Source organism: Physeter macrocephalus, chromosome 14 (genome assembly GCF_002837175.3).
Source record: "Physeter macrocephalus isolate SW-GA chromosome 14, ASM283717v5, whole genome shotgun sequence".
NCBI classification, from domain to species: domain Eukaryota; kingdom Metazoa; phylum Chordata; class Mammalia; order Artiodactyla; family Physeteridae; genus Physeter; species Physeter macrocephalus.
Genome location: NC_041227.1, coordinates 21770718 through 21793479, shown reverse-complemented (window position 1 = coordinate 21793479; position 22762 = coordinate 21770718). Strand labels below are relative to the sequence as shown.

The 22762-nt window shown below is 46.6% G+C and overlaps 3 protein-coding genes across 11 annotated transcripts in view; 2 read left to right on the top strand and 1 right to left on the bottom strand.

Annotated features, from left to right (window-relative positions):
- The window catches only part of PHF20 (PHD finger protein 20), a 135938-nt gene extending 120115 nt beyond the window's left edge, over positions 1-15823 (top strand). For 6 of the 8 annotated variants that reach the window (XM_007101699.3, XM_055090976.1, XM_055090980.1 and 3 more), the window contains 3 exons: positions 6362-6767; positions 8535-8718; positions 13291-15823. In XM_007101699.3, the coding sequence (XP_007101761.1) occupies positions 6362-6767; positions 8535-8718; positions 13291-13433 (733 nt within the window). In that variant the 3' untranslated portion in view covers positions 13434-15823. Of the gene's footprint in view, positions 1-6361; positions 6768-8534; positions 8719-10504; positions 10563-12401; positions 13243-13290 lie in introns of those variants that run through there. The other 2 variants (XM_055090977.1, XM_055090978.1) reach the window with 2 other exon arrangements.
- A 1509-nt stretch (positions 15824-17332) lies between these two features.
- SCAND1 (SCAN domain containing 1) lies at positions 17333-18337 on the bottom strand. Its single transcript, XM_007101698.4, has one exon. The coding sequence runs from the start codon at positions 18124-18126 to the stop codon at positions 17584-17586; it is 543 nt and encodes a 180-aa protein (XP_007101760.1). The 5' UTR covers positions 18127-18337; the 3' UTR covers positions 17333-17583.
- A 7-nt stretch (positions 18338-18344) lies between these two features.
- CNBD2 (cyclic nucleotide binding domain containing 2) overlaps positions 18345-22762 on the top strand; it is a 61789-nt gene continuing 57371 nt past the window's right edge. For both annotated transcript variants that reach the window (XM_024128615.3, XM_028498324.2), the window contains exons 1-2: positions 18345-18598; positions 20981-21034. In XM_024128615.3, the coding sequence (XP_023984383.1) occupies positions 18461-18598; positions 20981-21034 (192 nt within the window). In that variant the 5' untranslated portion in view covers positions 18345-18460. The remainder of the gene's footprint in view (positions 18599-20980; positions 21035-22762) is intronic.

The following is a 22762-nucleotide window of genomic DNA, read 5'->3' as shown; positions in this document are numbered from 1 at the left end:
CGCGGCATGTGGGATCCTCCCAGACCGGGGTGCGAACCCGGTTCCCCTGCATCGGCAGGCGGACGCGCAACCACTGTGCCACCAGGGAAGCCCCAAGTTCACCCGTTTTAAATGTTCATTGAGTTTTGGCAAATGTATATACAAACACTACTGTAATCAAGATACGGCATGTGGGGACTTCCCTGGCGCTCCAGTGGTTAAGACACCACACTTCCAATGTAGGGGGTTCAGGTTCGAACCCTGGTCAGGGAACTAAGATCCCATGTGCCACATGGTGCGGCCAAAAAATCAAATCAAATCAAATGCCTTAGAAAAAAAAAGAAAAAGAAATGGTGTATTTATAGTTTGTTTTCTCTTTTCTTTGTGCCGCTCTGAGTTGTTTTTTTTCTATTTTGGCTGCGCTGGGTCTTTGTTGTGGGCTTCTCTAGTTGCAGAGCATGGGTTCAGTTGCCCCACGGCATGTGGGATCTTAGTTCCCGGACCAGGGATTGAACCCACGTCCCCTGCTTTGGAAGGCAGATTCGTAACCAGTGGACGACCAGGGAAGTCCCTGTTCTGAGTTTTTGGGTTTTGTTTTTTAAACTGTGGTAAGATATACATAATATAAAGTTTGCTATCTTAACCGTTTTTAAGTGTACAGTTCAGTAGTGTTAAGTACATTCACTCTGTCGCAACCAATCTCCAGAACTCCTTGTGTGGAGCAAAACAAACTCTGTACCCATTAAGCAACTTCTCTCCATTTCCCCTCCCCCAGCCGCTGACAGCCACCCTTCTACTTTCTGTCTCTCTGAATTTGACTGCTCTGGGTACTTCATATAAATGGGATTCTACAGTATTTGTCTTTTTATGACCGGCTCATTTCACTTAGCATAATGTCCTTAAGGTTTGTCTATGTTGTAAGTTGTATCAGAATTTCCTTCCTTTTTAAGGCTAAATAATATTCCATTATATGTAATACCACATTTCGTTTATCCATTCATCCTAAACATCGTGGGGTTTTTTTTGTTGTTGTTGTTGTTTTTTTGGCCACACCTCGCGACTTACGGGATCTCAGTTCCCCGACCAGGGATTGAACCTAGACCGCAGACTGTAGCAGTGAAAGCCTGGAATCCTAACCACTAGGCTACCAGGGAACTCCCATCCTAAACATTCTTGATTGGTAAACAAAGTAAAATTGACATGGCAAGGAGATGTTGAGCAGGGCACATTCAGCAAGGGTATATGTTGATTTGGGTAAAAACCAAGCTGCTATAACAAAACCAAAAAAATAAAGGCTAAACAAAATGGAATTTTCTTTCTCACATAAGGCATGGTCCAGAGGTAGGCAGGGGTCCAGGCCAGGTAGGTGGCCTTTGTCCAAGATTCCAGCTATGGACGTGGGGACTTGGGTTCCTTCTGTCTTACTGCTCTGGCATTCCATTAGGGTTAATCTCATCTGCGTGGTCAAGCAGATGCATCTGTACCTCAACTCTGCTCTGACCCCCAGGAGGGGGAGCAAGTGGTTTCATGGACACACCTAACTGCAGGAGGCTAATAGCCAGGTGGCCGTGTGCCCTGAACAAACTCAGGAGTGAGGGTGGAGGTGGGTGTAAGAGAAGGAAAGGATGGTTACTTGGGGAATTAACCGTTACTGTGACGGTATCTGTTGAGGTGAACTGAATCAAGTGACCCTGTTTTGGATGTCTTAGACTAGGTATTCCCTCACATTTTATAAAATCAGAAAAATTTCCTCCATATAAGCCAAGTAAATTTCTTCTTAATGAGATGCCAGAAACTGACTGAGACAGGTGGAAGGTGAGGGCAAACCTCAGATGATACTCCTGATTGTAAATGTTGCTATGTTTCTTTTCATTTGAGGATTCAGTCAGATGGTGTTCTCTTTCTTCTCACTGAAATACCAGTGCTCCAGCCCTGTCCCATATTCCAGAACCTTGTTCGTTCTGAATCCCCGTTTAGATCCTTCATCTTTAATTTTTTTATATAAATTTATTTATTTTTGGCTGTGTTGGGTCTTCGCTGCTGCGCACGGGCTTTCTCTAGTTGTGGCGAGCAGGGGCTACCCTTTGTTGCTGTGCATGGGCTTCTCATTGCGGAGCACGGGCTCTAGGCACGCGGGCTTCAGAAGTTGTGGCACGTGGGCTCCAGTAGTTGCGGCACGCGGGCTCCAGTAGTTGCGGCACGCGGGCGGCTTCTCTAGTTGCAGAGCATGGGTTCAGTTGCCCCACGGCATGTGGGATCTTAGTTCCCGGACCAGGGATTGAACCCACGTCCCCTGCTTTGGAAGGCAGATTCGTAACCAGTGGACGACCAGGGAAGTCCCTGTTCTGAGTTTTTGGGTTTTGTTTTTTAAACTGTGGTAAGATATACATAATATAAAGTTTGCTATCTTAACCGTTTTTAAGTGTACAGTTCAGTAGTGTTAAGTACATTCACTCTGTCGCAACCAATCTCCAGAACTCCTTGTGTGGAGCAAAACAAACTCTGTACCCATTAAGCAACTTCTCTCCATTTCCCCTCCCCCAGCCGCTGACAGCCACCCTTCTACTTTCTGTCTCTCTGAATTTGACTGCTCTGGGTACTTCATATAAATGGGATTCTACAGTATTTGTCTTTTTATGACCGGCTCATTTCACTTAGCATAATGTCCTTAAGGTTTGTCTATGTTGTAAGTTGTATCAGAATTTCCTTCCTTTTTAAGGCTAAATAATATTCCATTATATGTAATACCACATTTCGTTTATCCATTCATCCTAAACATCGTGGGGTTTTTTTTGTTGTTGTTGTTGTTGTTTTTTTGGCCACACCTCGCGACTTACGGGATCTCAGTTCCCCGACCAGGGATTGAACCTAGACCGCAGACTGTAGCAGTGAAAGCCTGGAATCCTAACCACTAGGCTACCAGGGAACTCCCATCCTAAACATTCTTGATTGGTAAACAAAGTAAAATTGACATGGCAAGGAGATGTTGAGCAGGGCACATTCAGCAAGGGTATATGTTGATTTGGGTAAAAACCAAGCTGCTATAACAAAACCAAAAAAATAAAGGCTAAACAAAATGGAATTTTCTTTCTCACATAAGGCATGGTCCAGAGGTAGGCAGGGGTCCAGGCCAGGTAGGTGGCCTTTGTCCAAGATTCCAGCTATGGACGTGGGGACTTGGGTTCCTTCTGTCTTACTGCTCTGGCATTCCATTAGGGTTAATCTCATCTGCGTGGTCAAGCAGATGCATCTGTACCTCAACTCTGCTCTGACCCCCAGGAGGGGGAGCAAGTGGTTTCATGGACACACCTAACTGCAGGAGGCTAATAGCCAGGTGGCCGTGTGCCCTGAACAAACTCAGGAGTGAGGGTGGAGGTGGGTGTAAGAGAAGGAAAGGATGGTTACTTGGGGAATTAACCGTTACTGTGACGGTATCTGTTGAGGTGAACTGAATCAAGTGACCCTGTTTTGGATGTCTTAGACTAGGTATTCCCTCACATTTTATAAAATCAGAAAAATTTCCTCCATATAAGCCAAGTAAATTTCTTCTTAATGAGATGCCAGAAACTGACTGAGACAGGTGGAAGGTGAGGGCAAACCTCAGATGATACTCCTGATTGTAAATGTTGCTATGTTTCTTTTCATTTGAGGATTCAGTCAGATGGTGTTCTCTTTCTTCTCACTGAAATACCAGTGCTCCAGCCCTGTCCCATATTCCAGAACCTTGTTCGTTCTGAATCCCCGTTTAGATCCTTCATCTTTAATTTTTTTATATAAATTTATTTATTTTTGGCTGTGTTGGGTCTTCGCTGCTGCGCACGGGCTTTCTCTAGTTGTGGCGAGCAGGGGCTACCCTTTGTTGCTGTGCATGGGCTTCTCATTGCGGAGCACGGGCTCTAGGCACGCGGGCTTCAGAAGTTGTGGCACGTGGGCTCCAGTAGTTGCGGCACGCGGGCTCCAGTAGTTGCGGCACGCGGGCTCAGTAGTTGTGGCTCACAGGCTCTAGAGCACAGGCTCAGTAGTTGTGGTGCACAGGCTTAGTTGCTCTGCGGCATGTGGGATCTTCCCGGACCAGGGATCGAACCCGTGTCCCCTGCATTGGCAGGCGGATTCTCAACCACTACTCCACCAGGGAAGCCCCTAGATCCTTCATCTTTATAGCAGTGACTTCATACTGGAATTAAATCTAACTTCTCCAAGAAGTTCGGGAGGGAGTATAGGGAGATCTTGTTAGTCATTATATATGGAGAAAAGAGCCTGGGAGACAGGGAGGTGGTCCCAGTATGTCTCTGTACACCTAGATAGTCTCTGCTATCACAGGCTCTGGGTCTTCATTCTCAGAAATTTTGTTCCTAAGTGACCTGGTGGATTCATTTTCAAAGGCAAACAGTAAAACTGGGAATAACTTCAAATGTTGTCATTTCAAAAGTAACATGCATGGCTGTGCATACCTTCTTCATGATTGACAGGGCTTACAAAGAAAGGCCAGGGTCATCCTTGTGTAGTAGCTGGGGCTTCAGATCTTAGCTGGGAGGGTGAAAATTGTAGGAGGGAGGAAGCAAAGACTTTTGTGATTTTTGCGCAAGAACAGGTCCATACTGTGGCCTCTATGCTCCAAGTTAACAGATTTCAGGCTCTAGTAGACCTGAAAGTGAACAAGGACTCCCATTTCCTCTGATGCAATTATGATTTCAGAGGCGTGTCCGGGGTCCTAGGTTCCTGGTACAGGCTGTGATACCCTGCTGGAAATGGTCAGGGACCCAGGCTGCCTTGATGCTGGTGGTTTCCTCTCCTTCCCCAGTGGATCGGAGTGGTATTGGGGATTGCTAGGGTGGGAGAGCCGAGAAAGGATAGTTGTAGCCCCTTGCGAGCAGAATTTTAGGTTCTGTAAAGGTCATTCCATGCTGTCCTATTTATGGCCTATTCCATTTCTGCAGGAAGGCTTCAGGAAAGTGTGTGTAGGGGGGTGGGGGGGGTATCTATATGTGGGAGTTGCTGCTGAGTTCCTGCTGATCTGGTTTCAGTGTTTCTCAGTTGGGACTGGTGAAGGTAATGTTTACAATTATACCATGAGATAATTCTCTGTATGTGTGGAACTGTATCGAGCATTATAGGATATTTAGCATCTCTGAATTCAGTGAACTGAATGCTGAGGTCACATATGTGACAATCAGTAGTCATTGTGACAGTTGGAAAGGCTCCCACACATTTCTGCACATCTGTGAACCAAATGTGAGTAGTACCTGTCCGTCCTCCCACTTGCTTGCAAACACCCCTGCCAGCTAGGAACTGCTGGTAGCTGGTGGGCCTTACTCGGGAAGCCCCGTTTTTCTTCCTCCATCCTTTTCTCTTTTCCTTTCTTTCTTCATTTCACTTAATGATCCAAGGTTGTAATGGAAGTTCTGGGTGGTAAACAAGAGTTAAAAAGGTGAAGTTTATCTCGAGTCGTGGCTTTTAAACTTAAATATATATCCCACAGTAAGAAATACATTTTATATCACTCACATGTACAAAACCGAAGCTAAAATTTCACAAAACACCTACTCTTACTTAGAATGGTGCATTCTGGTATTTTCTGTTCTGTTTTTCCTTTTTTACAATTGATTATGATCCAGTAAATTAAAGACCTTCTGTTGGGTCAAACCTCAGATGGTGAATGATTGTGGGAAACTCTCAAGTCATACACAGAGTTTTATGTACACGTATACATGTAGCAAGAGCTTTCAGATTCTCAGAAGTGTCTGTGGCCCAAAAAGGGAGCAGAATCCTTTGTTCTTTAATAACAGATTTTCCTCTTTGGAATGGTGCAAACAGAAGATTTTGTTATTAATGGCCTATGCCTAGATGACTTCTGGTTACCGCCTCCCTCCCGGGTCACCACTGGATTTGTGTGATTGAGTGCCATTGCATGCCAGGATTATCGTGGCTGTTTATTAATAAGTTAAGGTTATTTTTAGTAAGTCACATTTGAAGAGCACTTTATTGCCAACAAAGTACTGTACTTCCATTCAAATTAATTCACTTCATCTGTAGCAAACTCAGTGGTTGCTGGCAGACAGGTAGATGTAACCATCTGCCAGATTTGCTGAGGAGGAAACGGGAATGAGGCTGGCTGAGTGACTCGGCCCAGCTGCACTGCTAATCAGCGGCTGAGCTGAAATGCAGTCAGGTCTTCTGACTCCCAAGTCCAGTCCCACTCACTGTGAGTGATACAGCAGGAGCTTGCCTGGAAGTGGTCGCCTCAGAGGCTGCTGATTTACATTCCCTCTTGTGTGGCAAATAGTGGCTTGTACCAGTTGGCCCAGGTCTTCCCCCCTATTGGAAAGCCCCTGCAGTGGTCCCAGGTACTCCGAAGCCCTCTCCGTGTTTGCCCTCCCAACAGAAGCCGGGAGCATCCTGATCTGCAGCTGTGGTGTCAGCCTTGGAAACAGCATCTGGCGGAGGGGAGATCTCATTCCAAACATATCCATGTCACTGAAGCCAAGAGCAGGGAGGAAGCCCCAAGCTATAGAACTTTGAACGGGGCGGTGGAGAAACCTCTGCCCCTGCCCTTGCCCCGGTCTGTGGAGGAGTCATATATCACCAGCGAGCACTGCTACCAGAAGCCCCGCACCTACTACCCTGCTGTGGAACAGAAGCTGGTGGTGGAGACCCGGCGCTCTGCCCTTGACGATGCAGTCAACCCCCTCCACGAGAATGGTGACGATTCCCTCTCTCCGCGCCTGGGCTGGCCTCTAGAACAAGACAGGAGCAGAGGGGACAGTGACCCCAAACCCAGCTCCCCAAAGGTATGGGGCTCGCTTGTACTGGTGCTTAACTCGGTGTTTGAGTGCTTGTACCTTCTCCTCCTAGGGCTAAATGTTCTGTGGAAGATGTTTATTATAGAGTTGTATTTACTGTAAAATTGTATATAAATTTGCTTATCATAGATGTTTTTTGGTCTGTTAAAATGAGTACAAAGTCAAGAGAGCCCACTTAAACCCCAAAGAACATTGGTTCTAGGAAATGTCCACAAAGTGGCAGAGTCGGGGGCGGGGTGTGGAGAGGTGGGAGGTAGCAGGGGAAAAGGGTTGACTGGAACTTGATAAATGGAAGGAAGTTAGGAAAGTGCGTTTTTTTCTTCAATGCAATTTATAGTTGCCCGTGGGTGCTAATCCTTCGCACGAGCAAAGAATGAGTCAGGTGTTTTGTTAGGCATAAGGTTTTCAGTACAATTCTATGCTGGCTTTACTTTTCACTTTGCAGCCCTGACATAGGAACAGTCCATTTTGTCAAAATATTTGCTGGTTTCATCAGTTTTCCCAAGAGATACTCTCAGTTTCTTGTTATTCAAGTCATTTTCTTCTGGAGCCCCCTGTGTTCTCTTGCCAGCGTTCACTGGTCTCATTCTGCCCTGTCCTCAGTTGTCAGTGAGGATTTGTGTGATTTGAGAGCTTCTCCACCCTTGTCATACTTACTTTCCCAGACTTCATTTTGTGGGTTGGTGTCACCAGCATAAGTCCATTGCTGCATCTTGCCGAGGGGGAGCATCCTAGGTTAGAAGCCCCTCAAGGGTGGGCATTATACCTCGTTCAGCTTGTATCCTTGCCAGGGTCTAAACAGTGCTGGATGAGGCTGGTGAGGACATAGTCTTTGGAGACAGACCCAGTTTCAAGTCTGGGCTCAGCCACTTGCTGTGTGATTCTCCTCTAGCTGAGCAGGTCACTTCACCTCCTCAGACGTGTCTCCTTAACCCCTGTCGAGTGGAGCCAGTGGCAGTGCCCTCTCAGTTACTGTGCAGCGTATCTGTGAAAAGCTCTCAGAGCGTGGCTTTGCACATAGTCACCCCTAAATAAACGTTAAGTAGAACCTATTTCATTTCAAATGAGTGAATGAAAGGTTGCGGTCACAAACCCCAGAAAAGGTTTGTGATCATGCAGACTAGGCAAATTGCCTAGAGGTGTCTGGCACATCATGAAAAAAATCAGGAAATACTGGGCCTAAACAAGACAGCTGGGGTTAAAAATCTCTTATTGATAGCAGGCTGACCATAGGCCGGCACTGTGTTTTATAAACATTATCCTATTTCATCCTCATGAACCTTTAAAGTAGGATTTACTACTTCCTTCTTTCCCATGAGGGAACAGAGGCCCAGAGAGGTGAAGTAACTCATCCAGATACATGCGTTCAGCAAGACATGGAGCTAGGACTTAAAGCTAGTTTGTCTGACATCCACTTACTAACCCTTGTCTACACTCGCCCTGCTGTATTTTGATCTCAGGTTTCTGGAAGCCTTTCTGTGAGGCCTGCTTCAGGCCTAGGGCATTGGGCCATTCTTTGGGAAGCAGCTGTGGGATCCTCTGAGTCAGAGGTCTGTGCTGCCCTGAGGTGGTTGTTATTGGTACAGCAGGCACGCTTCTGCCCAGTGCCCAAGAGGCGAGGAACGGGGCAGGGAGGTAGAGAGTTGGGATATTCAAACTGCAACTGGGATTTCAAATGGTTGTGGACACTGGCTGGTTGGAAGAGGGGCTGGGAGCTGTCTCCGTGCAGTAACTTCAATGTTGTCGCATCCCCAGGTGAGGGAATATGTCTCCAGAAAGGTCCTACCTGAGGAAGCCCCTGCTCGGAAGCTGCTGGACAGAGGTGGAGAGGGGCTGCTGAGCTCCCAGCACCAGTGGCAGTTTAACCTGCTGACGCATGTGGAGTCTCTTCAGGACGAAGTCACGCATAGGATGGACTCCATTGAGAAGGAGCTGGACGGTAGGGCTCCCTCCTTGGCTCCCTGCACTTGGTGGGCACCGTGGGCCCGCCGGGATGAGCTGCTTTCTGAACCCCCTGATCTGGCTCTCCAGGCACAGCTGTGTTCTTGCCTCCTCTCTGTCAGTCTCACCACCTTCATTCTCCCCTCAAGATGGCAGAGCCTTACTTTTAGTAGTGATCGGGCACTTCTAAGGTTTGTTCGATGTCAGGGGTCCTGCCTCACTTTCCCAGTCCCTTCTGCCAAGGAGAGTGTGCAGAAGAGCAGCTGAACTCTGCCTGCGGGTAAAGTGTGATCTGAGCCCATCTTTACTAAGCCAGTTCTGTGGGGAATTGAAACTTTGACCTATTTGAGCTTTTAGGATGTCTGAGGATTGATCTGAAAACACCTTTTATTTCAGCCTTTCTTCAAATCTAATATGAAGCCTTCTCTTTATCAGTAGAGATTTAAGAACTTGACTAAGTCATTTATGTAGCCCCTGGCTATTTGTCCCGGATGTTAGTGGTAGCAAATGGGCTTGGAGGACTGAACTCTTGATCCCCAGGATGTTGTCCGTTTGCTTTTTGAAGACAGACTTCCTTCTTGATATTTTGTTGTCTTATTCTCTTATTTCCTAATTATTTGTTTTCATCCTTAGAAAGGAGACTGATTAAGAAATAAATGTTCTGTTTGAGGATTCTGAGTACAGCCAGGCTGTTATTACTGTAATTGGGGATGAAATAACTTGGAAGAAAAATGCCATGTGTTATGTAAGCGAGGGTCACAAGGTATGGCTGAGGCCGGGCCAGGGGAGGAGAGCTGCTGTGAGGGGAAGTGATAACAGGAAGGCTTCCTGGAGCTCCTGGGACTGAAGCGGAGCCTTGAAGAGAGTGATGTTTTCTGCTACAAGGGGGGGTGACTGAGGGTGATGATAAGAGGACTGGCTTGACTGGGAAAGGGTTTGGCCCTGTTGGAGGACAGTGTGAGGACGAGAGCCTAACATGCCCTCATGTTTTCTTTCCTGCTCCGGAGGCAAACCTGCGGAACCGGGAATGGGAGGCCAGTCCAGGTTCCATTGGGAGGGCATTTCTGCAAGGCGGAGTGTTTCTGTCTCTCTTTCACTCCTGAAAGGTTTCCTTGGGCTCCTTAGAACTGTAGCTGATGCCAGGTCTGTGAAAAACCCCGCTATTAGAAAGCTGAAAGAGGATCGAGTGCCAGACTGAAAATTCTAGAGTTTCAGACGGTGGCGGTAGAATTGGCTCTGGGTCCCTGAGAAGCGGCTTAGCACCATGGAAACAGGGCGAAGTTTCAGTTGTTGCCAAAGGAACCTGCCCCTAGGGGGGAAGACAGAGCCTTTCTTTCTTCCTTCTTTCCTCCCTCCCTTCCTCCCTCCCTTCCTTCCATTTTATTTTTGGCTGCGTTGGGCCTTAGTTGCGGCACGCGGGATCTTCATGGTGGCATGCGGGATCTTTTGTTGCGGTGTGCGGGCTTCTCTCTCTCTAGCTGTGGCACACGGGCTCCAGAGTGCGTGGGCTCTGTAGTTTGTGGCACGTGGGCTTAGTTGCCCCGAGGCATGTGGGATCTTAGTTCCCCGACCAGGGATCAAACCCACGTCCCCTGCATTGGAAGGCAGATTCTTTAACTGGATCACCAGGGAAGTCCCAGGCTTGGGCTGCTCCAGCCCTGAGTTCACTGAGTGGTCAGTGTGGCCAGGATGATAAGCCTGGGCTCCCTTCTCTGGCCTTCCAGGGGACTCTTGTGTCCTGCTCATCTGGGGCCACATATTCTGTTCTTGTTCTGATATTCCAGGCCCCGAGAGGTACTAGAAGCATGAAAATCAATTATAAAGTTTAAAGATTTTATTCAGGTAAACAGAGTTTGCATTGTATTTAATTAAGATTCATCAGAATCCTATTTTATTTCTACTATCTTCATTTCATCTAAATACCATCAAGATAAACTGAGCTTTTATAGGAATTTGGATACAGTATTCCTTTTTAAAAAGTCTGATAACCTATTGTATTGACTTTAAAAAATGTCATTGTTTGAGTATTAACCATTATTTAATAACTTATGTAGTTGTGTGAACAGTCTTATAAAACTAAAAGATATTTAATGACCATGAAAATACTGAATCTTTTAGCATTAGATAGATTTTTTTTTTTAAATGTTACCTTAGTGAGCATTGGCCTCTATCTAGATGGTCTGGGGGAGTGTATTTGAAATGAAACTTTACCTTTATAACCTTTTGCCTTGCTTGGAATCATGATACTGTTGAGAAGCTGTTGAACTTCCTTAAAGGAGAAACTTGGGGTGATGGTCCAGCACCTGGTGTGGAGAGAAGGCTGGCTTGCTGGATGCTGGGTTCCAGAGTAGGTGCTATTGGCTCCCACATTTCTGGGTCTGGTCTTCTTCGTTCCTGCTAGAGAGAAGACTTCCACCTTAGGGGCTCTAAACACTCCTCTCAACCAAGTTCAGAGACTGTGAGTGGCCTAGACTCTTCTAGTCTGCACACTGACTGATGCTCTCTCTCCCTGTGCGTGCCTGCTGGGTCACCATGGTGTTGGGGCACGTCTTGGGTGAGCCCGAACCAGATCTGAGGTAGTTCCAGTAGCTTTAAGAGGGGCCTCTCAGCAATTGTAGGATCATCTTGCCAAGGACAGACTGACTGACATTTTCTCTTGGAATCAACCCAGCCAGGCTTGACTGCCTTAGACTCACCCAGATGGGCTCTTATGGCATTAACTTTGAGTCTTTTCTCCATTTACTCTTTTTTTTTAAAAAAAAGGTTTATTTATGCATGCATGCCAGGTCTTTGGGATCGTCGTTGCTGTGTGTGGGATCTAGTTCCCTGATCAGGGATCAAACCTGGGTCCCCTGCATTGGGAGCATGGAGTCTTAACCACTGGACCACCAGGGAAGTCCCGCCTCCATTTACGCTTGTGCTCTTTAGCTGAGCAGTTCCTGTCTCTCTCTAGTCTGTGGACTTCTTTTTCCTTTTCTTTTTCTTTTTTTTTTTTTTTAATAAGACTTAACTGTTGTATTGAAACTGGTCACTATGGAGTTTTTCTTGCTCGGGAGGTCACTGGTCACTGTCATTTAACTTTGATCCTTTACTCTTGGTTTTCAAGTTCCGTCTGAGAAGTCAGTTTTATATTTCTTATTTTCAAGTCCTTGTACTTGTTGGGATCAGGAGGAGGGAAGGTTCCTCCTCCTTGGAACCCCCAAGTACCAACAAGAAATCTGATGGAGGAAGGTGAAGTCTGAGGAGCCCGAGCGTTCAGTGGGGCATATCACTGGATTGTTGCTGCATTCTCTCACTGCCTCTGTTGAGAACGTACTATGTACCAGGCATAGCTGAGTGTTAGGTATATAATGGTGAGTAAGGCAGACTCTGCCTCTGCTCTCATGGGGCTTGATCTTATGTTAGAGACAGATATTAATTAAATCATCCCGTTATGTTTAATTACAAACCAGGATAAGTGCTCCAAAGGAGAGCAAGTGATAGCATAGCACCTGTGACACAGGGACCAGATTCAGATTGTAGAGTTGGGGAAGGCTTCCCTGAGAAGTAACTTGCAGGGAACAAAGGATTTAGAAAGGTGGGAAGGGAGATGGAGGGCTGGTCTGAGGAGGGCAGAGGATTGTGTATGAGGCTGCAGGCTGTTTGAGGAACAGGCACTGCATGGTCTTCCTCTTTCTGCAGTCTGGCTCCAGGGTCCAGAGGGTGCTCAGTAGAGGTTGGTGCACAGACTAGAAAGTCTACGGGCAGGACGGGGTAAGCACAGGGCCTACCTGGAGGGGCTGGCTCTTGTCAGAGGTGCAGGGCTCCGGAATGGCCCCTCCCCAAATGCCAGAGCTTAAGGGAGTGGCTTGGGGAAGAACAAATATCTTGCTATAGAGAAATTTCTGCTCTCAGAAGCAAGACAGCTTTTTAGATATTGAACTAATTGTAGTCAAGTTTGTTAGTACCTGGACATCTTACATTAAGTACTTAGAAAATAAAATCAGAGTGTTCTGTGCTACTGATGATAGGAATCAATATGAAGCAGATCAGAATTTATGGAGACAAAAATAGACCTTTTCAAGTCCCTTTAGATTCTCATTGTTCTTAACAGAAGGCTAAAACACCAGGCTCTCTGATTTTCAACATGGGAAAGCCTTATAAAGATGGGGCGGTAACACTGAGAAAGGTCGGTCCAAGCCGGCTAGACTATAGAGCTGCACGAATGGAGTAGTCACTAGCTATGTGTGGCTATATAAATTAATTAAAATGGAATAAAATTTAAATTCAGTTCCTCAGTTGCACTAGCCACGTTTTAAGTACTCAGTAGCTACATATGGCTAGTGGCTATATTAGACAACACAGACATAGCCCATTTCCATCACTGCAGAAAGTTTTGTTGGACTGCACCGCTCTACAGCATTTGAGCTTTGACCTATGAGTAATACTTTGCAGAGAGGGTGATGAGTCAGTGTTGCCTGAAATGGCCCTCCCTCCCAGCCCCCCACGAGTGGTTAGGTGGGATAAAGTGCTGACATTCTTGCAGATCAAGCGTTGAGAACTCACCAGGTCCTCTCTCTTCTGCCTACAGTGTTGGAGAGCTGGCTGGACTACACTGGGGAGCTGGAGCCCCCGGAGCCTCTGGCCAGGCTTCCGCAGCTCAAGCATTGCATCAAGCAGCTGCTGACGGACCTGGGCAAGGTGCAACAGATCGCACTCTGCTGCTCAACATGAAACTGGGCACCCCACACTAATGGGGGCACAATCCTGGGGCACCTGCAGGAGGAGCTTCACATATTTAAATAAATAAACCTAGCATGCCGAATGCACGTGACACCGACTGACTTCAGGGATCTGGGCAGGGGTGTGATGGACTTGGACAAAGAGGCCATTTTGGCTGCTGGAAGGGAGGGCACTCTGATCTCGAAGCCTACCAAGAAGGTAGCAAATAGACTCTTGGGATTGCCTTCTTCTGTGCACATTGTTGAATGGAGAGTGAGTCTTTTTGCACAAACTTCACTTGAAATCGTGCCACTGATGATAAATGGAATGAGAGCCAAAAAAGTTTAGTCGGAAACAGTTGTAAATTCAACTTGCAGCTTATTTAATTGACTTTTCTGTCAGGTTGGGGCACATGCCAAGCCTTCTGGTTTTCTGCCTGGCATGGATTTAGGCAGCAGGCATCATTTTCGTTTTTCCAGCTTCGTGGGAATGTCGTGACTTCACCATTCTGTGGAGGTTGGGAAGGAGCAGAGGCCTTGGCTGCCCTGCCTTCTTAGAACTCTTCACTTTCTCACCACCTGTCTTGCATGACTTCATGGTACCGGGGACAAGTTTTGTATGCTTTCACCCCAGAATTGGCTGGGTTGTGTCTTTTGTAGCAGAACCCATACAGCCTGTGGAAGAACTAGAATCTCACTGTAATAAGAATCTAGGAGGAATTCCAAACTGAAGCAGGCAGGGTCTGGAACCCAAAGGACAGCATTTTCTACCCACTTCTTGACAGCTTACCAGTTCTATTTCATGTCCAAAAAATGGTTCCCCCAAATTTGAACTCTCACTGTAAAGATTTGTTACAAAGAATGTGGTTTGGGGAATTACCTTACTTTGTATTGTTGTAAACAAACCAGATTCTACATCTGCTGCCGCTTTTCTCCTTCCCCGAAGGGTATATGTTCAGTAGTTGGCATTTTCCGAATTGTTTTAATATACGTTAACACTTTAAATTTCCTGTTCGTATTATTTTGTGAGATCAAGGTGATTATGCTGCTTAAGGTCCAGGTGCAGTTTGTACCTTTTGAGACAATATTTGTTACTCTTCCAGGTTACGGTTCCACGTGTAATTGTTTTGTTTTTCCTTACTAGGCAAAATTAAAGAAAATGTTCCATGCTTTGAGGAGTGACCCATTTTACCATTTAGTTTTCCTATCACTAAAGGCAAAAATCAAAGCACATCTATCCATTAACACTCACAAGTTAATTATGGGTTTATGAATCTGTAATGTTATATGCTGCAAATATTTACTATGTAAACGTGAAGTAGCCAATATCTCAATAGCAATGACAGTATCTCCGGTGACCTTTGGGATGGTTAGGCTTTAAGGTACAGGTCATCTGCGGTCACAAAGCCCTCTGTACCAAGATCTGTTTCAGGGTATGCTTTGTCTAGTAATTTAACTCACCATTTGATACAAAATGAATTTAGGACAAGTTGACCTGCTGTAGCTCATCCATCAGAGGGAATACATGTGGCTATGACATCTGTAATAAAGCTGACACAATTCCTCTGTAAGAGGTTGTTTTCCATTGCTAATGTTGGTGTTTCTGGTGTGGGAAGAAACGCTCAAGGAGTATGCATGGCATCTGTGTTTTGCAATAATTTATCAGACGGCCACATTATAAGAACTGTGTGAAGCTTGTCTGAAAGGGGAAGAAACAGGATGATTTTCTGTAGCCACAACTGTGAGGTATAGTGACTTATTAGATTACTGATTTTTCTTTCCTGAAAACACATTTGAGCATAACTTCTGGGGAAGCTGTAACTTTAAGGGAGTCAATTTCATGTCTTTTTCCAGATGAAAGAAGAAACTGAGTTACCCTAATTTTGCCAAGTGGCCATTATTGGGTTTACTGTATGCTTTTTGTAAAGGAAATAATCCCATTTCACTCATTGTGACCTTTGTCCTTAGGGAAGCAGGGGGTGACTCCGAGTTCTGATAACCCCAGTGTGCTTCCCTAATTTAAAACCATGTTGAGGGGCTCCATCCCCAATTCCTGGGTCAAGTTGAATTAACCCCAGGCTGGAGCACTGGAAACTGTTATTTGCAATTATTACTGTTACCATTTAGAAATGTACACTACCTACGTTTTCTTTTGAGAAAAACTATCCACCTATAAAAAAAAATTGCCTTGACAAAAACAGTTCTGGTTTGACTAATCATTTTGTTTAAGTGATGAGTGTATGCAAGGTGGACCCTTGATGAGCCAACATTGCACTGTGGATACATATCTATGTTTACGCGCTATTAGAACAGAAGGCGCTGTATATAGAAATGTTGCTTTGAAGCAATATTTGCAAAACATGCAAACTTCTGTATCTGTATTTGGAAAAAATAAAACAGGTTTTTGTTGCTACGTTTCAGTCATTTGTTATAGTTATCTACCCTATTTTTTAATATGAATTTATTTTTCTTCTTTTTATATTTATTTTTAGCTGCATTGGGTCTTCGTTGCTGCGTGCAGGCTTTCTAGTTGTGGGGAGCGGGGGCTACTCTTCTTTGCAGTGCACGGGCTTCTCATTGCAGTGGCTTCTCTTGTTGCGGAGCATGGGCTCTAGGCATGCAGGCTTCAGTAGTTGTGGCACACAGGCTCAGTAGTTGTGGCTCGCGGGCTCCAGAGTGCAGGCTCAGTAGCTGTGGTGCACGGGCTTAGTTGCTCCGTGGTGCACGGGCTTAGTTGCTCCGTGGCATGTGGGATCTTCCCGGACCAGGGCTTGAACCTGTCTCTCCTGCATTGGCAGGCAGATTCTTATTAACCACTGCACCACCAGGGAGGTCCCATCTACCCTGTTTTTAATGTGCATTAATTTTCTATAAACATTACCTTTTAAAGGAAGTCTGCTTTTACATTCTAAATAGATGTATCTTCTGCAGGGAGGCAGATGCAGGCAGGCTTAAATCCAAAATCCCAAGGAAGTATGCAAAATACTTTTGAATTCATTTAAGTAAGTGTCTTTGATATTCAAAAGTAAAATGCCCCACACCACCCTCTAGCCCAGTCTGGCTCATGCTTTGTGATGTGAGCTGCAGGACTATTCAATTTTTGATTGTTGAAAGCAGTGCAGGGAGAATAGGTCTGGCTTTCCTTATATTAAAAGATGGCACCCACTGCAATTAGGACCCTTCTGAGGGCAAGCCAAACGGCCTATGAACCCCAATCAGCTTCTTCCTGGGTGTGCGGAAGACTCAAGGAATGGAGTAGGCTCTAAGGTTATGCTGCAGAGCTTCCCTATTACTTGCCACATTGCTTCTTCCCTTCCTGAACAATTATGCTTATTAAAAAAGTTAAGGGAGGCAGTTGGAGAGACATTAAAGTGAGTAGCAATCCATTAGTTCACACCAGATATGCTCCTTAAATATTTCAAGAGCCTTAAAATTTGGTAGGAAAGGTATGGAGGCTTAAACCAGAGCTCACAAACAAGAACTAGCCTATCTCTGTAAACACCTGCACTAAACACTTACTAAAATAGCCCTATAACTTGGGCCTTTGGGGAAGTCTTGTGCCCAAAGGGCAGGCTGATGGAGCAAGCTGGTGGCAGCATTGGTATAACAGTAGCCAGTTAAATAAGCACCTAGTAGGGCCAGCTATTTGCCGGCACGACCCACCGCCACCTACAAGACAACAGAACACTGTCATCTGTCCTCTTAGGTAGGAAAACAAGCTCAAATTCTAGGTAGTGAGAGGTAGGGGCGACGATGGAACACAGGCTGCTGGAGCCCTCATTGCTTAGACTCCACAAAACAAAGGAAACCCAAGCGGGGCGCTGGGGAACGCGCCGGAAAACAATTTCCCAGATGTGGCGGCCCAGGCCTAACCAACACATAATGATCCCACAAAAGCCAACAATGGCCAAGTGAATGAGAAACAAAGGCTTTATTCTCATGGGCTCCCAACTTGGTTTCGCCACCAGCCAGAAAGGAGGTTGGAAATAGGCTCGGGAAAATAAGCACGGTAAAGGACGAACGAAAAGGACACACGAGACTGCAGGAACTGCCAAAACACGTTTTTCATTAACGCGTATTGGGGAGCCAGGCTCCGGGCCTCGGATCTGATCATGGCTCTAGTCCAGAGAGCGCCCGGGCCGGGCCGCCCGCAGCTCTGCCGCTCAGCCGGTGATGCGCACGTCCGTGCGGCGGCGAAGCCGCCGGGCCCGCGCTGCCTCAGGCAGGATGGCGAGCAGCTGCTCCTGCACCAGCATCTCCACGATCTGCTCCTTCGTACGGATGTCGGGCCGCAGCCACTGGCGGGAGAGCTCCCGCAGCTGTCGGAACGCCTCCCGAGGGCCTGCCGCGTCCTGGTAGCGGAACTGCCGGAATCGCTGGCGGAACGTCTCCGGGCCGGGCCGGGAGCCGCCAGGGCCTGGGGGGAATCGCGGAGCGGCTTCGGCAAACGGCGCGGAGGCGAGGGGTGCGGGCCCGAGAGGCAGCTCCAGGGCGGCGGCGGCGGCCGCCGCGGAAGACGTAGGATTCGCTTCGGGGGCCGCGGCGTTGAGGCTGGACGACTCGGGGGCAGGCGGTGGGGTCTCAGGAGTCGAGGAGAAGCCCGTGGAATTACGCTCCGGGCTTGAGCTCAGGCCGGCCCCTTCCTCTTTCCCCGACAGCAGCGCGAGGCTCTCGGTTACTGCCAAGCTCTGCTCACTCGCCGCCATGACTCCAGCTCTGGACGTCACTCTTTGTTCGGCAGCTGTGGGCGCAGCACTGTGTCTGCAAGCGGGCGGGGTGAAGAGGGAGACGTTTCCGCTAAAGGGCGGAGCCCGCGCGACCCTGAGGGAGAGGGCCGGTGGGGGCTCCAAGCCTAACAGCGCCAGCAAAGCGCCTGGGGCGGCCGGAAGTGGGCGTCCCGGCTGGTTTCTCTATGGTGAGCTCGGCGCGCGAGCGTCCGGAAGCTGAGTCCGGGCTCCCGGAAGCGGCGCCCCCTCGCGTTCCTGAGTCCCGCCAGGAGGCTGTGGCTACCGCAGGCCCGCCGGCCAGTCGAAGCGTGCAATGGCTGGCTCCGGCTGGTGGCGCCCCCGAGCACCAGTTCGAGGAGGAGGAGAAGTCGAAGAGTCGGAGGAGGAGCCGGAGGAGGGGTCGGAGGAGGAGTCGGTGCCGGAGCCGCCGCTCAAGCCCAAGGGCTTGCAGGTGACCTGCGTCTGCCCCTGCGTGCGCGCCTCCTTACTTGACCCAGATTAGGATGATGGCTAACCAATGGCTCCCGGGGGCTGGCGCCCGGCGGGTGGCGGGAGCGGGACGGCGATCGGGCGCAGGAGGAGGGCCCAACTCGGGAAAGTTCTCTCGCTCACTCAAAAGAGGAGGGCAGTACACTCGCCTTGTGGCGAGGATGACACAAGATAACGTGTGTAAGATCTTCAACACACGTAGTAAAAGTTGCCCTTTTCATGGCACAAAGTAAATGCTCAAGAAATTTTTGCCATTACAATTTTTTTTTTTGGCGCGGCCTCTGAAACCAAGGGACAGGTGGCTCTGTGGGTTTTGCTTTTAATTTCAGGATTACTAAATAGACTAAATGCGTAGCCTCATATAGTGGCCACTAGCCCCATATGCTTACTGAGCCCTTGACGTGTGGCTAGTGGGAACTGGGATGTGATGTAATGTAAAATACAGCCAGGACTTAGTATAAAAAAAAATGCAAAATATCTCAGTAATTTTTTATATTGGTTACATGTTGGATTGGTAGGTAGTATTTTGCATATATTGGGTCAAATAAAATATATCATTAAAATTAATTTCACGTGTGTCATTTACTTTTAAATGTGGCTACTAGAAAATTTTACATTACGTATATGGTTTTCATTATACATACGTTGAACGGTAAAACTGTGCTACCCTATTGGAGTCAGGCTGCCTTGGTGGAATCCCCGAAAGGTTTATTTGCCTTAGGCCAGAGTTACTGAGAGGATTAAATAGTGAAGACTTTGGAAAGAAAGGGCTTTTTAAATGTTTGTCTTATTAAGTAAATTGCTGTCTCTGAGCTACAGTTTAATTATCTGTAAAATGTGGATGTACTAGAACTAACCTCATTAGTAGTTAATGAGAATTCAGTGAGATGATGCAGGTAAAAGCATGTAGCTCTGACAGACCTTTGGTAAGTGATATTCTTTTTGACAACTGGCTCACAAATACGTTTTGTATGTATTTTACAGACTGGGAAACTAAGGGAGAGACAGGGGTCCCTTATGAAGATTTTGTGTAACCCTTGCAGTACCTTTGATTTCTATGCAGAATGAGTGGGCCTCTTTAACAGCCATCAACACACCAGTGGCCCTGATATAAAACTTGCCTCCCCCATAGGATGTGCTCTTGTAAATGGGTTGAAGTAGATCCTCACAGAACAGTTTCCACAGGCTCAAAACCTTGAAGGTCATCACAATGGGTCTTTAATGTTTTTAGTTAGTAATATGTAAAAATTGAGAGATTGCACGTGCAAATCTGGATTTCCAGTTTTTCTTGAAAAAGTGGACAAGCTGGCTTCACTGGACCCACCCACATTCCTGCCAGTTAACAGTTAGCTGGAGCTGAGTCTCCTTCCTTTAGACAGATACTCTGTTCCAATCAGGCTCAATCCCCACCCACCATTCCCTATTGTTCTCTGAAATAGAATGTTGTTTCATGTTACATTAACATTCAGAAGAGTTCATTTACTATTGCCCTCAGGTTGTCGTTTTCCTTAGAGCCAATATTTTTCCCTATTTTCTTTTCAAAGGTGGGAAAACAGGGGCCTAGAGTTTTTCGTACCTACCAGCTTCAAACCTTTCCTTCCTCTGCCAGGCCCCTTGGCAGTTGCGTTTGCTGCCCTGAGTGAACCAACAGTCCTATTTCCTGTGTGGTAATAGGCAGTCGGTATCCAGGGCTAAGGGAGCCCACCAAACCCCGCTGTAAGGATGAGGGGCCCTGGAAGTCTTCACTCAGGAGGGGACCTTTAAGCCTAGACTCAAGAAGAAAAAGGGTGGAGTTAGGGGCATTCCAGGTAGAAGGCACTGTCTGTACCAAGGCACAGAGTAAATGGGAGCAAAGCTTTGTGGAAACTGCAGGCTGAGGTGAGGTCTGGGGAAGGGATAAGAGCTGAGGTTGGAAGGTCAATTAGAGGTTAAATCATAAAGAGCCTAGAATTCCATGTTGAAAAATTGAATCCTTGCCCTCTTGCAGAAGGGAACAAACTCTTGTGGTACTGGGAATCAGGAGTGTTAGAGCTCTAGCCCATTTCTTCCATCCCTGCTGGAATCACAGAACATTAGAGATAGAAGGAGACATCTTAGAGTTCTACTAGAATTGTAGAATGTTAGAATGGAAGGGACCTCAGAGATTAAATCCAAAATCAGTTTCAGTTATAAGCCCCCAAAATCTATTTTTTAAAAAATAATACCTCTTCCTAGAAGAAGGATGCACTTACATACTTCTGCATACAATTTCAGGTAATTTCAGATAGCCTTGAACCCATCCGGAGGGCTCAGGTTAAGTTTAAAATATATATTTACGTGCATTCCATTCTCCTGAATTTTGCAGGTTAAGAAATCAAGATACCAAGAGGCAAAGGATTGGTCCAAAATCAAAAGCCTAGTAAGTGTTTCCAGGAGGACAAAATTCTTTTGACTTCCTGGTCCAGTGCTCTTATCATATTAGACATTTTTATTAGCACTAGGTTGGGAGCTCCCATGGGAATGGATGATAAATCATTCATCTCATATCACTTAGCTTCCAACACAAGGCCTGACTCCCAGCTGACACTCAGTAAGTGTTGGTTAAAGAGGACAAGCAGTGGATTGCAGGCCATGCCTGTGAAAGGAGACCTCCAATAATGATTTCCAGACTCTTTCAGACAGAGATTTTGTTGTCTTTTGATGGCACACTGTTGGGGGTTGTGGAACAGAAGCCTAGATACTTTTTTTTTTTAAAGCTTTTTATTTGGAAATAATCATAGATGCACAGAAAATTTCAAAAAGAGTACAGACTTCACTTAGTTTTCCCCAGTGGTAACATAACTATAGTACAATATCAAAACCAGGGAACTGACCTTGATATAATCCACAGTTTATTCCATTTTCACCAGTTTTATATGTACTTATTTGTGTATGTATGTAGGCCTATGCAATTTTGTCATGTGTAAATAGTACAACGATACCACCATAAATACCTAGAAATGTTTGATCATCACAAAGGTCCCTCATGCTGCTGCTTTATAATTACACCCATTCCTTTCCCATATGCCGTATCCCCAGCCGCAGGTAACGCTAATCTATTCTCCATCTCTTTAATTTTTTTCATTTCAAAAATGTTGTATAAATTGAATCATTTAGTATGTAACTTTTGGGGATTGGCCTTTTTTTTTTTTTTTTTTTCTTCCGATATGCGGGCCTCTCACTGCTGTGGCCTCTCCCGTTGCGGAGCGCAGGCTCCGGACGCTCAGGCTCAGCGGCCATGGCTCACGGGCCCAGGCGCTCCGCGGCATGTGGGATCTTCCCAGACCGGGGCACGAACCCGTGTCCCCTGCATCGGCAGGCGGACTCTCAACCACTGCGCCACCAGGGAAGCCCGGGATTGGCTTTTTTTTTTACTCAGAATAATTCCCTGGAGATTCTTCCAGGTTTTTGTGTGTATCAATAGTTTGTTCATTTTTATTGCTGAGTCATAATCCATGGTGTGGATGTACCATGGTGTGTTTAACCAGTCACCCGTTGAAGGACATTTGAGTTATTTCTAATTTGGGGCTATCACAAATAAACCTGCTATGAATTCTTTTATAATATGGCCTTAGGTAAGTCATATACTCTTTCTGAGCCTGGGGATAATAACTACCACACAGAATGGCTCTGAAGAGTCAATGAGAGAATATATGTAAAAGAACTAGTACCAGGGCTTCCCTGGTGGCGCAGTGGTTAAGAATCCGCCTGCCAATGCAGGGGACACGGGTTCGAGCCCTGGTCCGGGAAGATCCCACATGCGGTGGAGCAACTAAGCCCACGCGCCACAACTACTGAGCCTGCGCTCTAGAGCCCGTGGGCCACAACTGCTGAGCCCGCGTGCCACAACTATTGAAGCCCGTGTGCCTAGAGCCCACGTGCCACAACTATTGAAGCCCGTGTGCCTAGAGCCCATGCTCCGCAACAAGAGAAGCCACCGCAATGAGAAGCCCGCGCACCACAACGAAGAGTAGCCCCCGCTCACCACAACTAGAGAAAAGTCCACATGCAGCAATGAAGATCCAGTGCAGCCAAAAATAAATAAAATTAATTAATTAAAAAAAAAAAAGAACTAGTACCAGGTCTGGTATTATTTAGATGTTCTTTA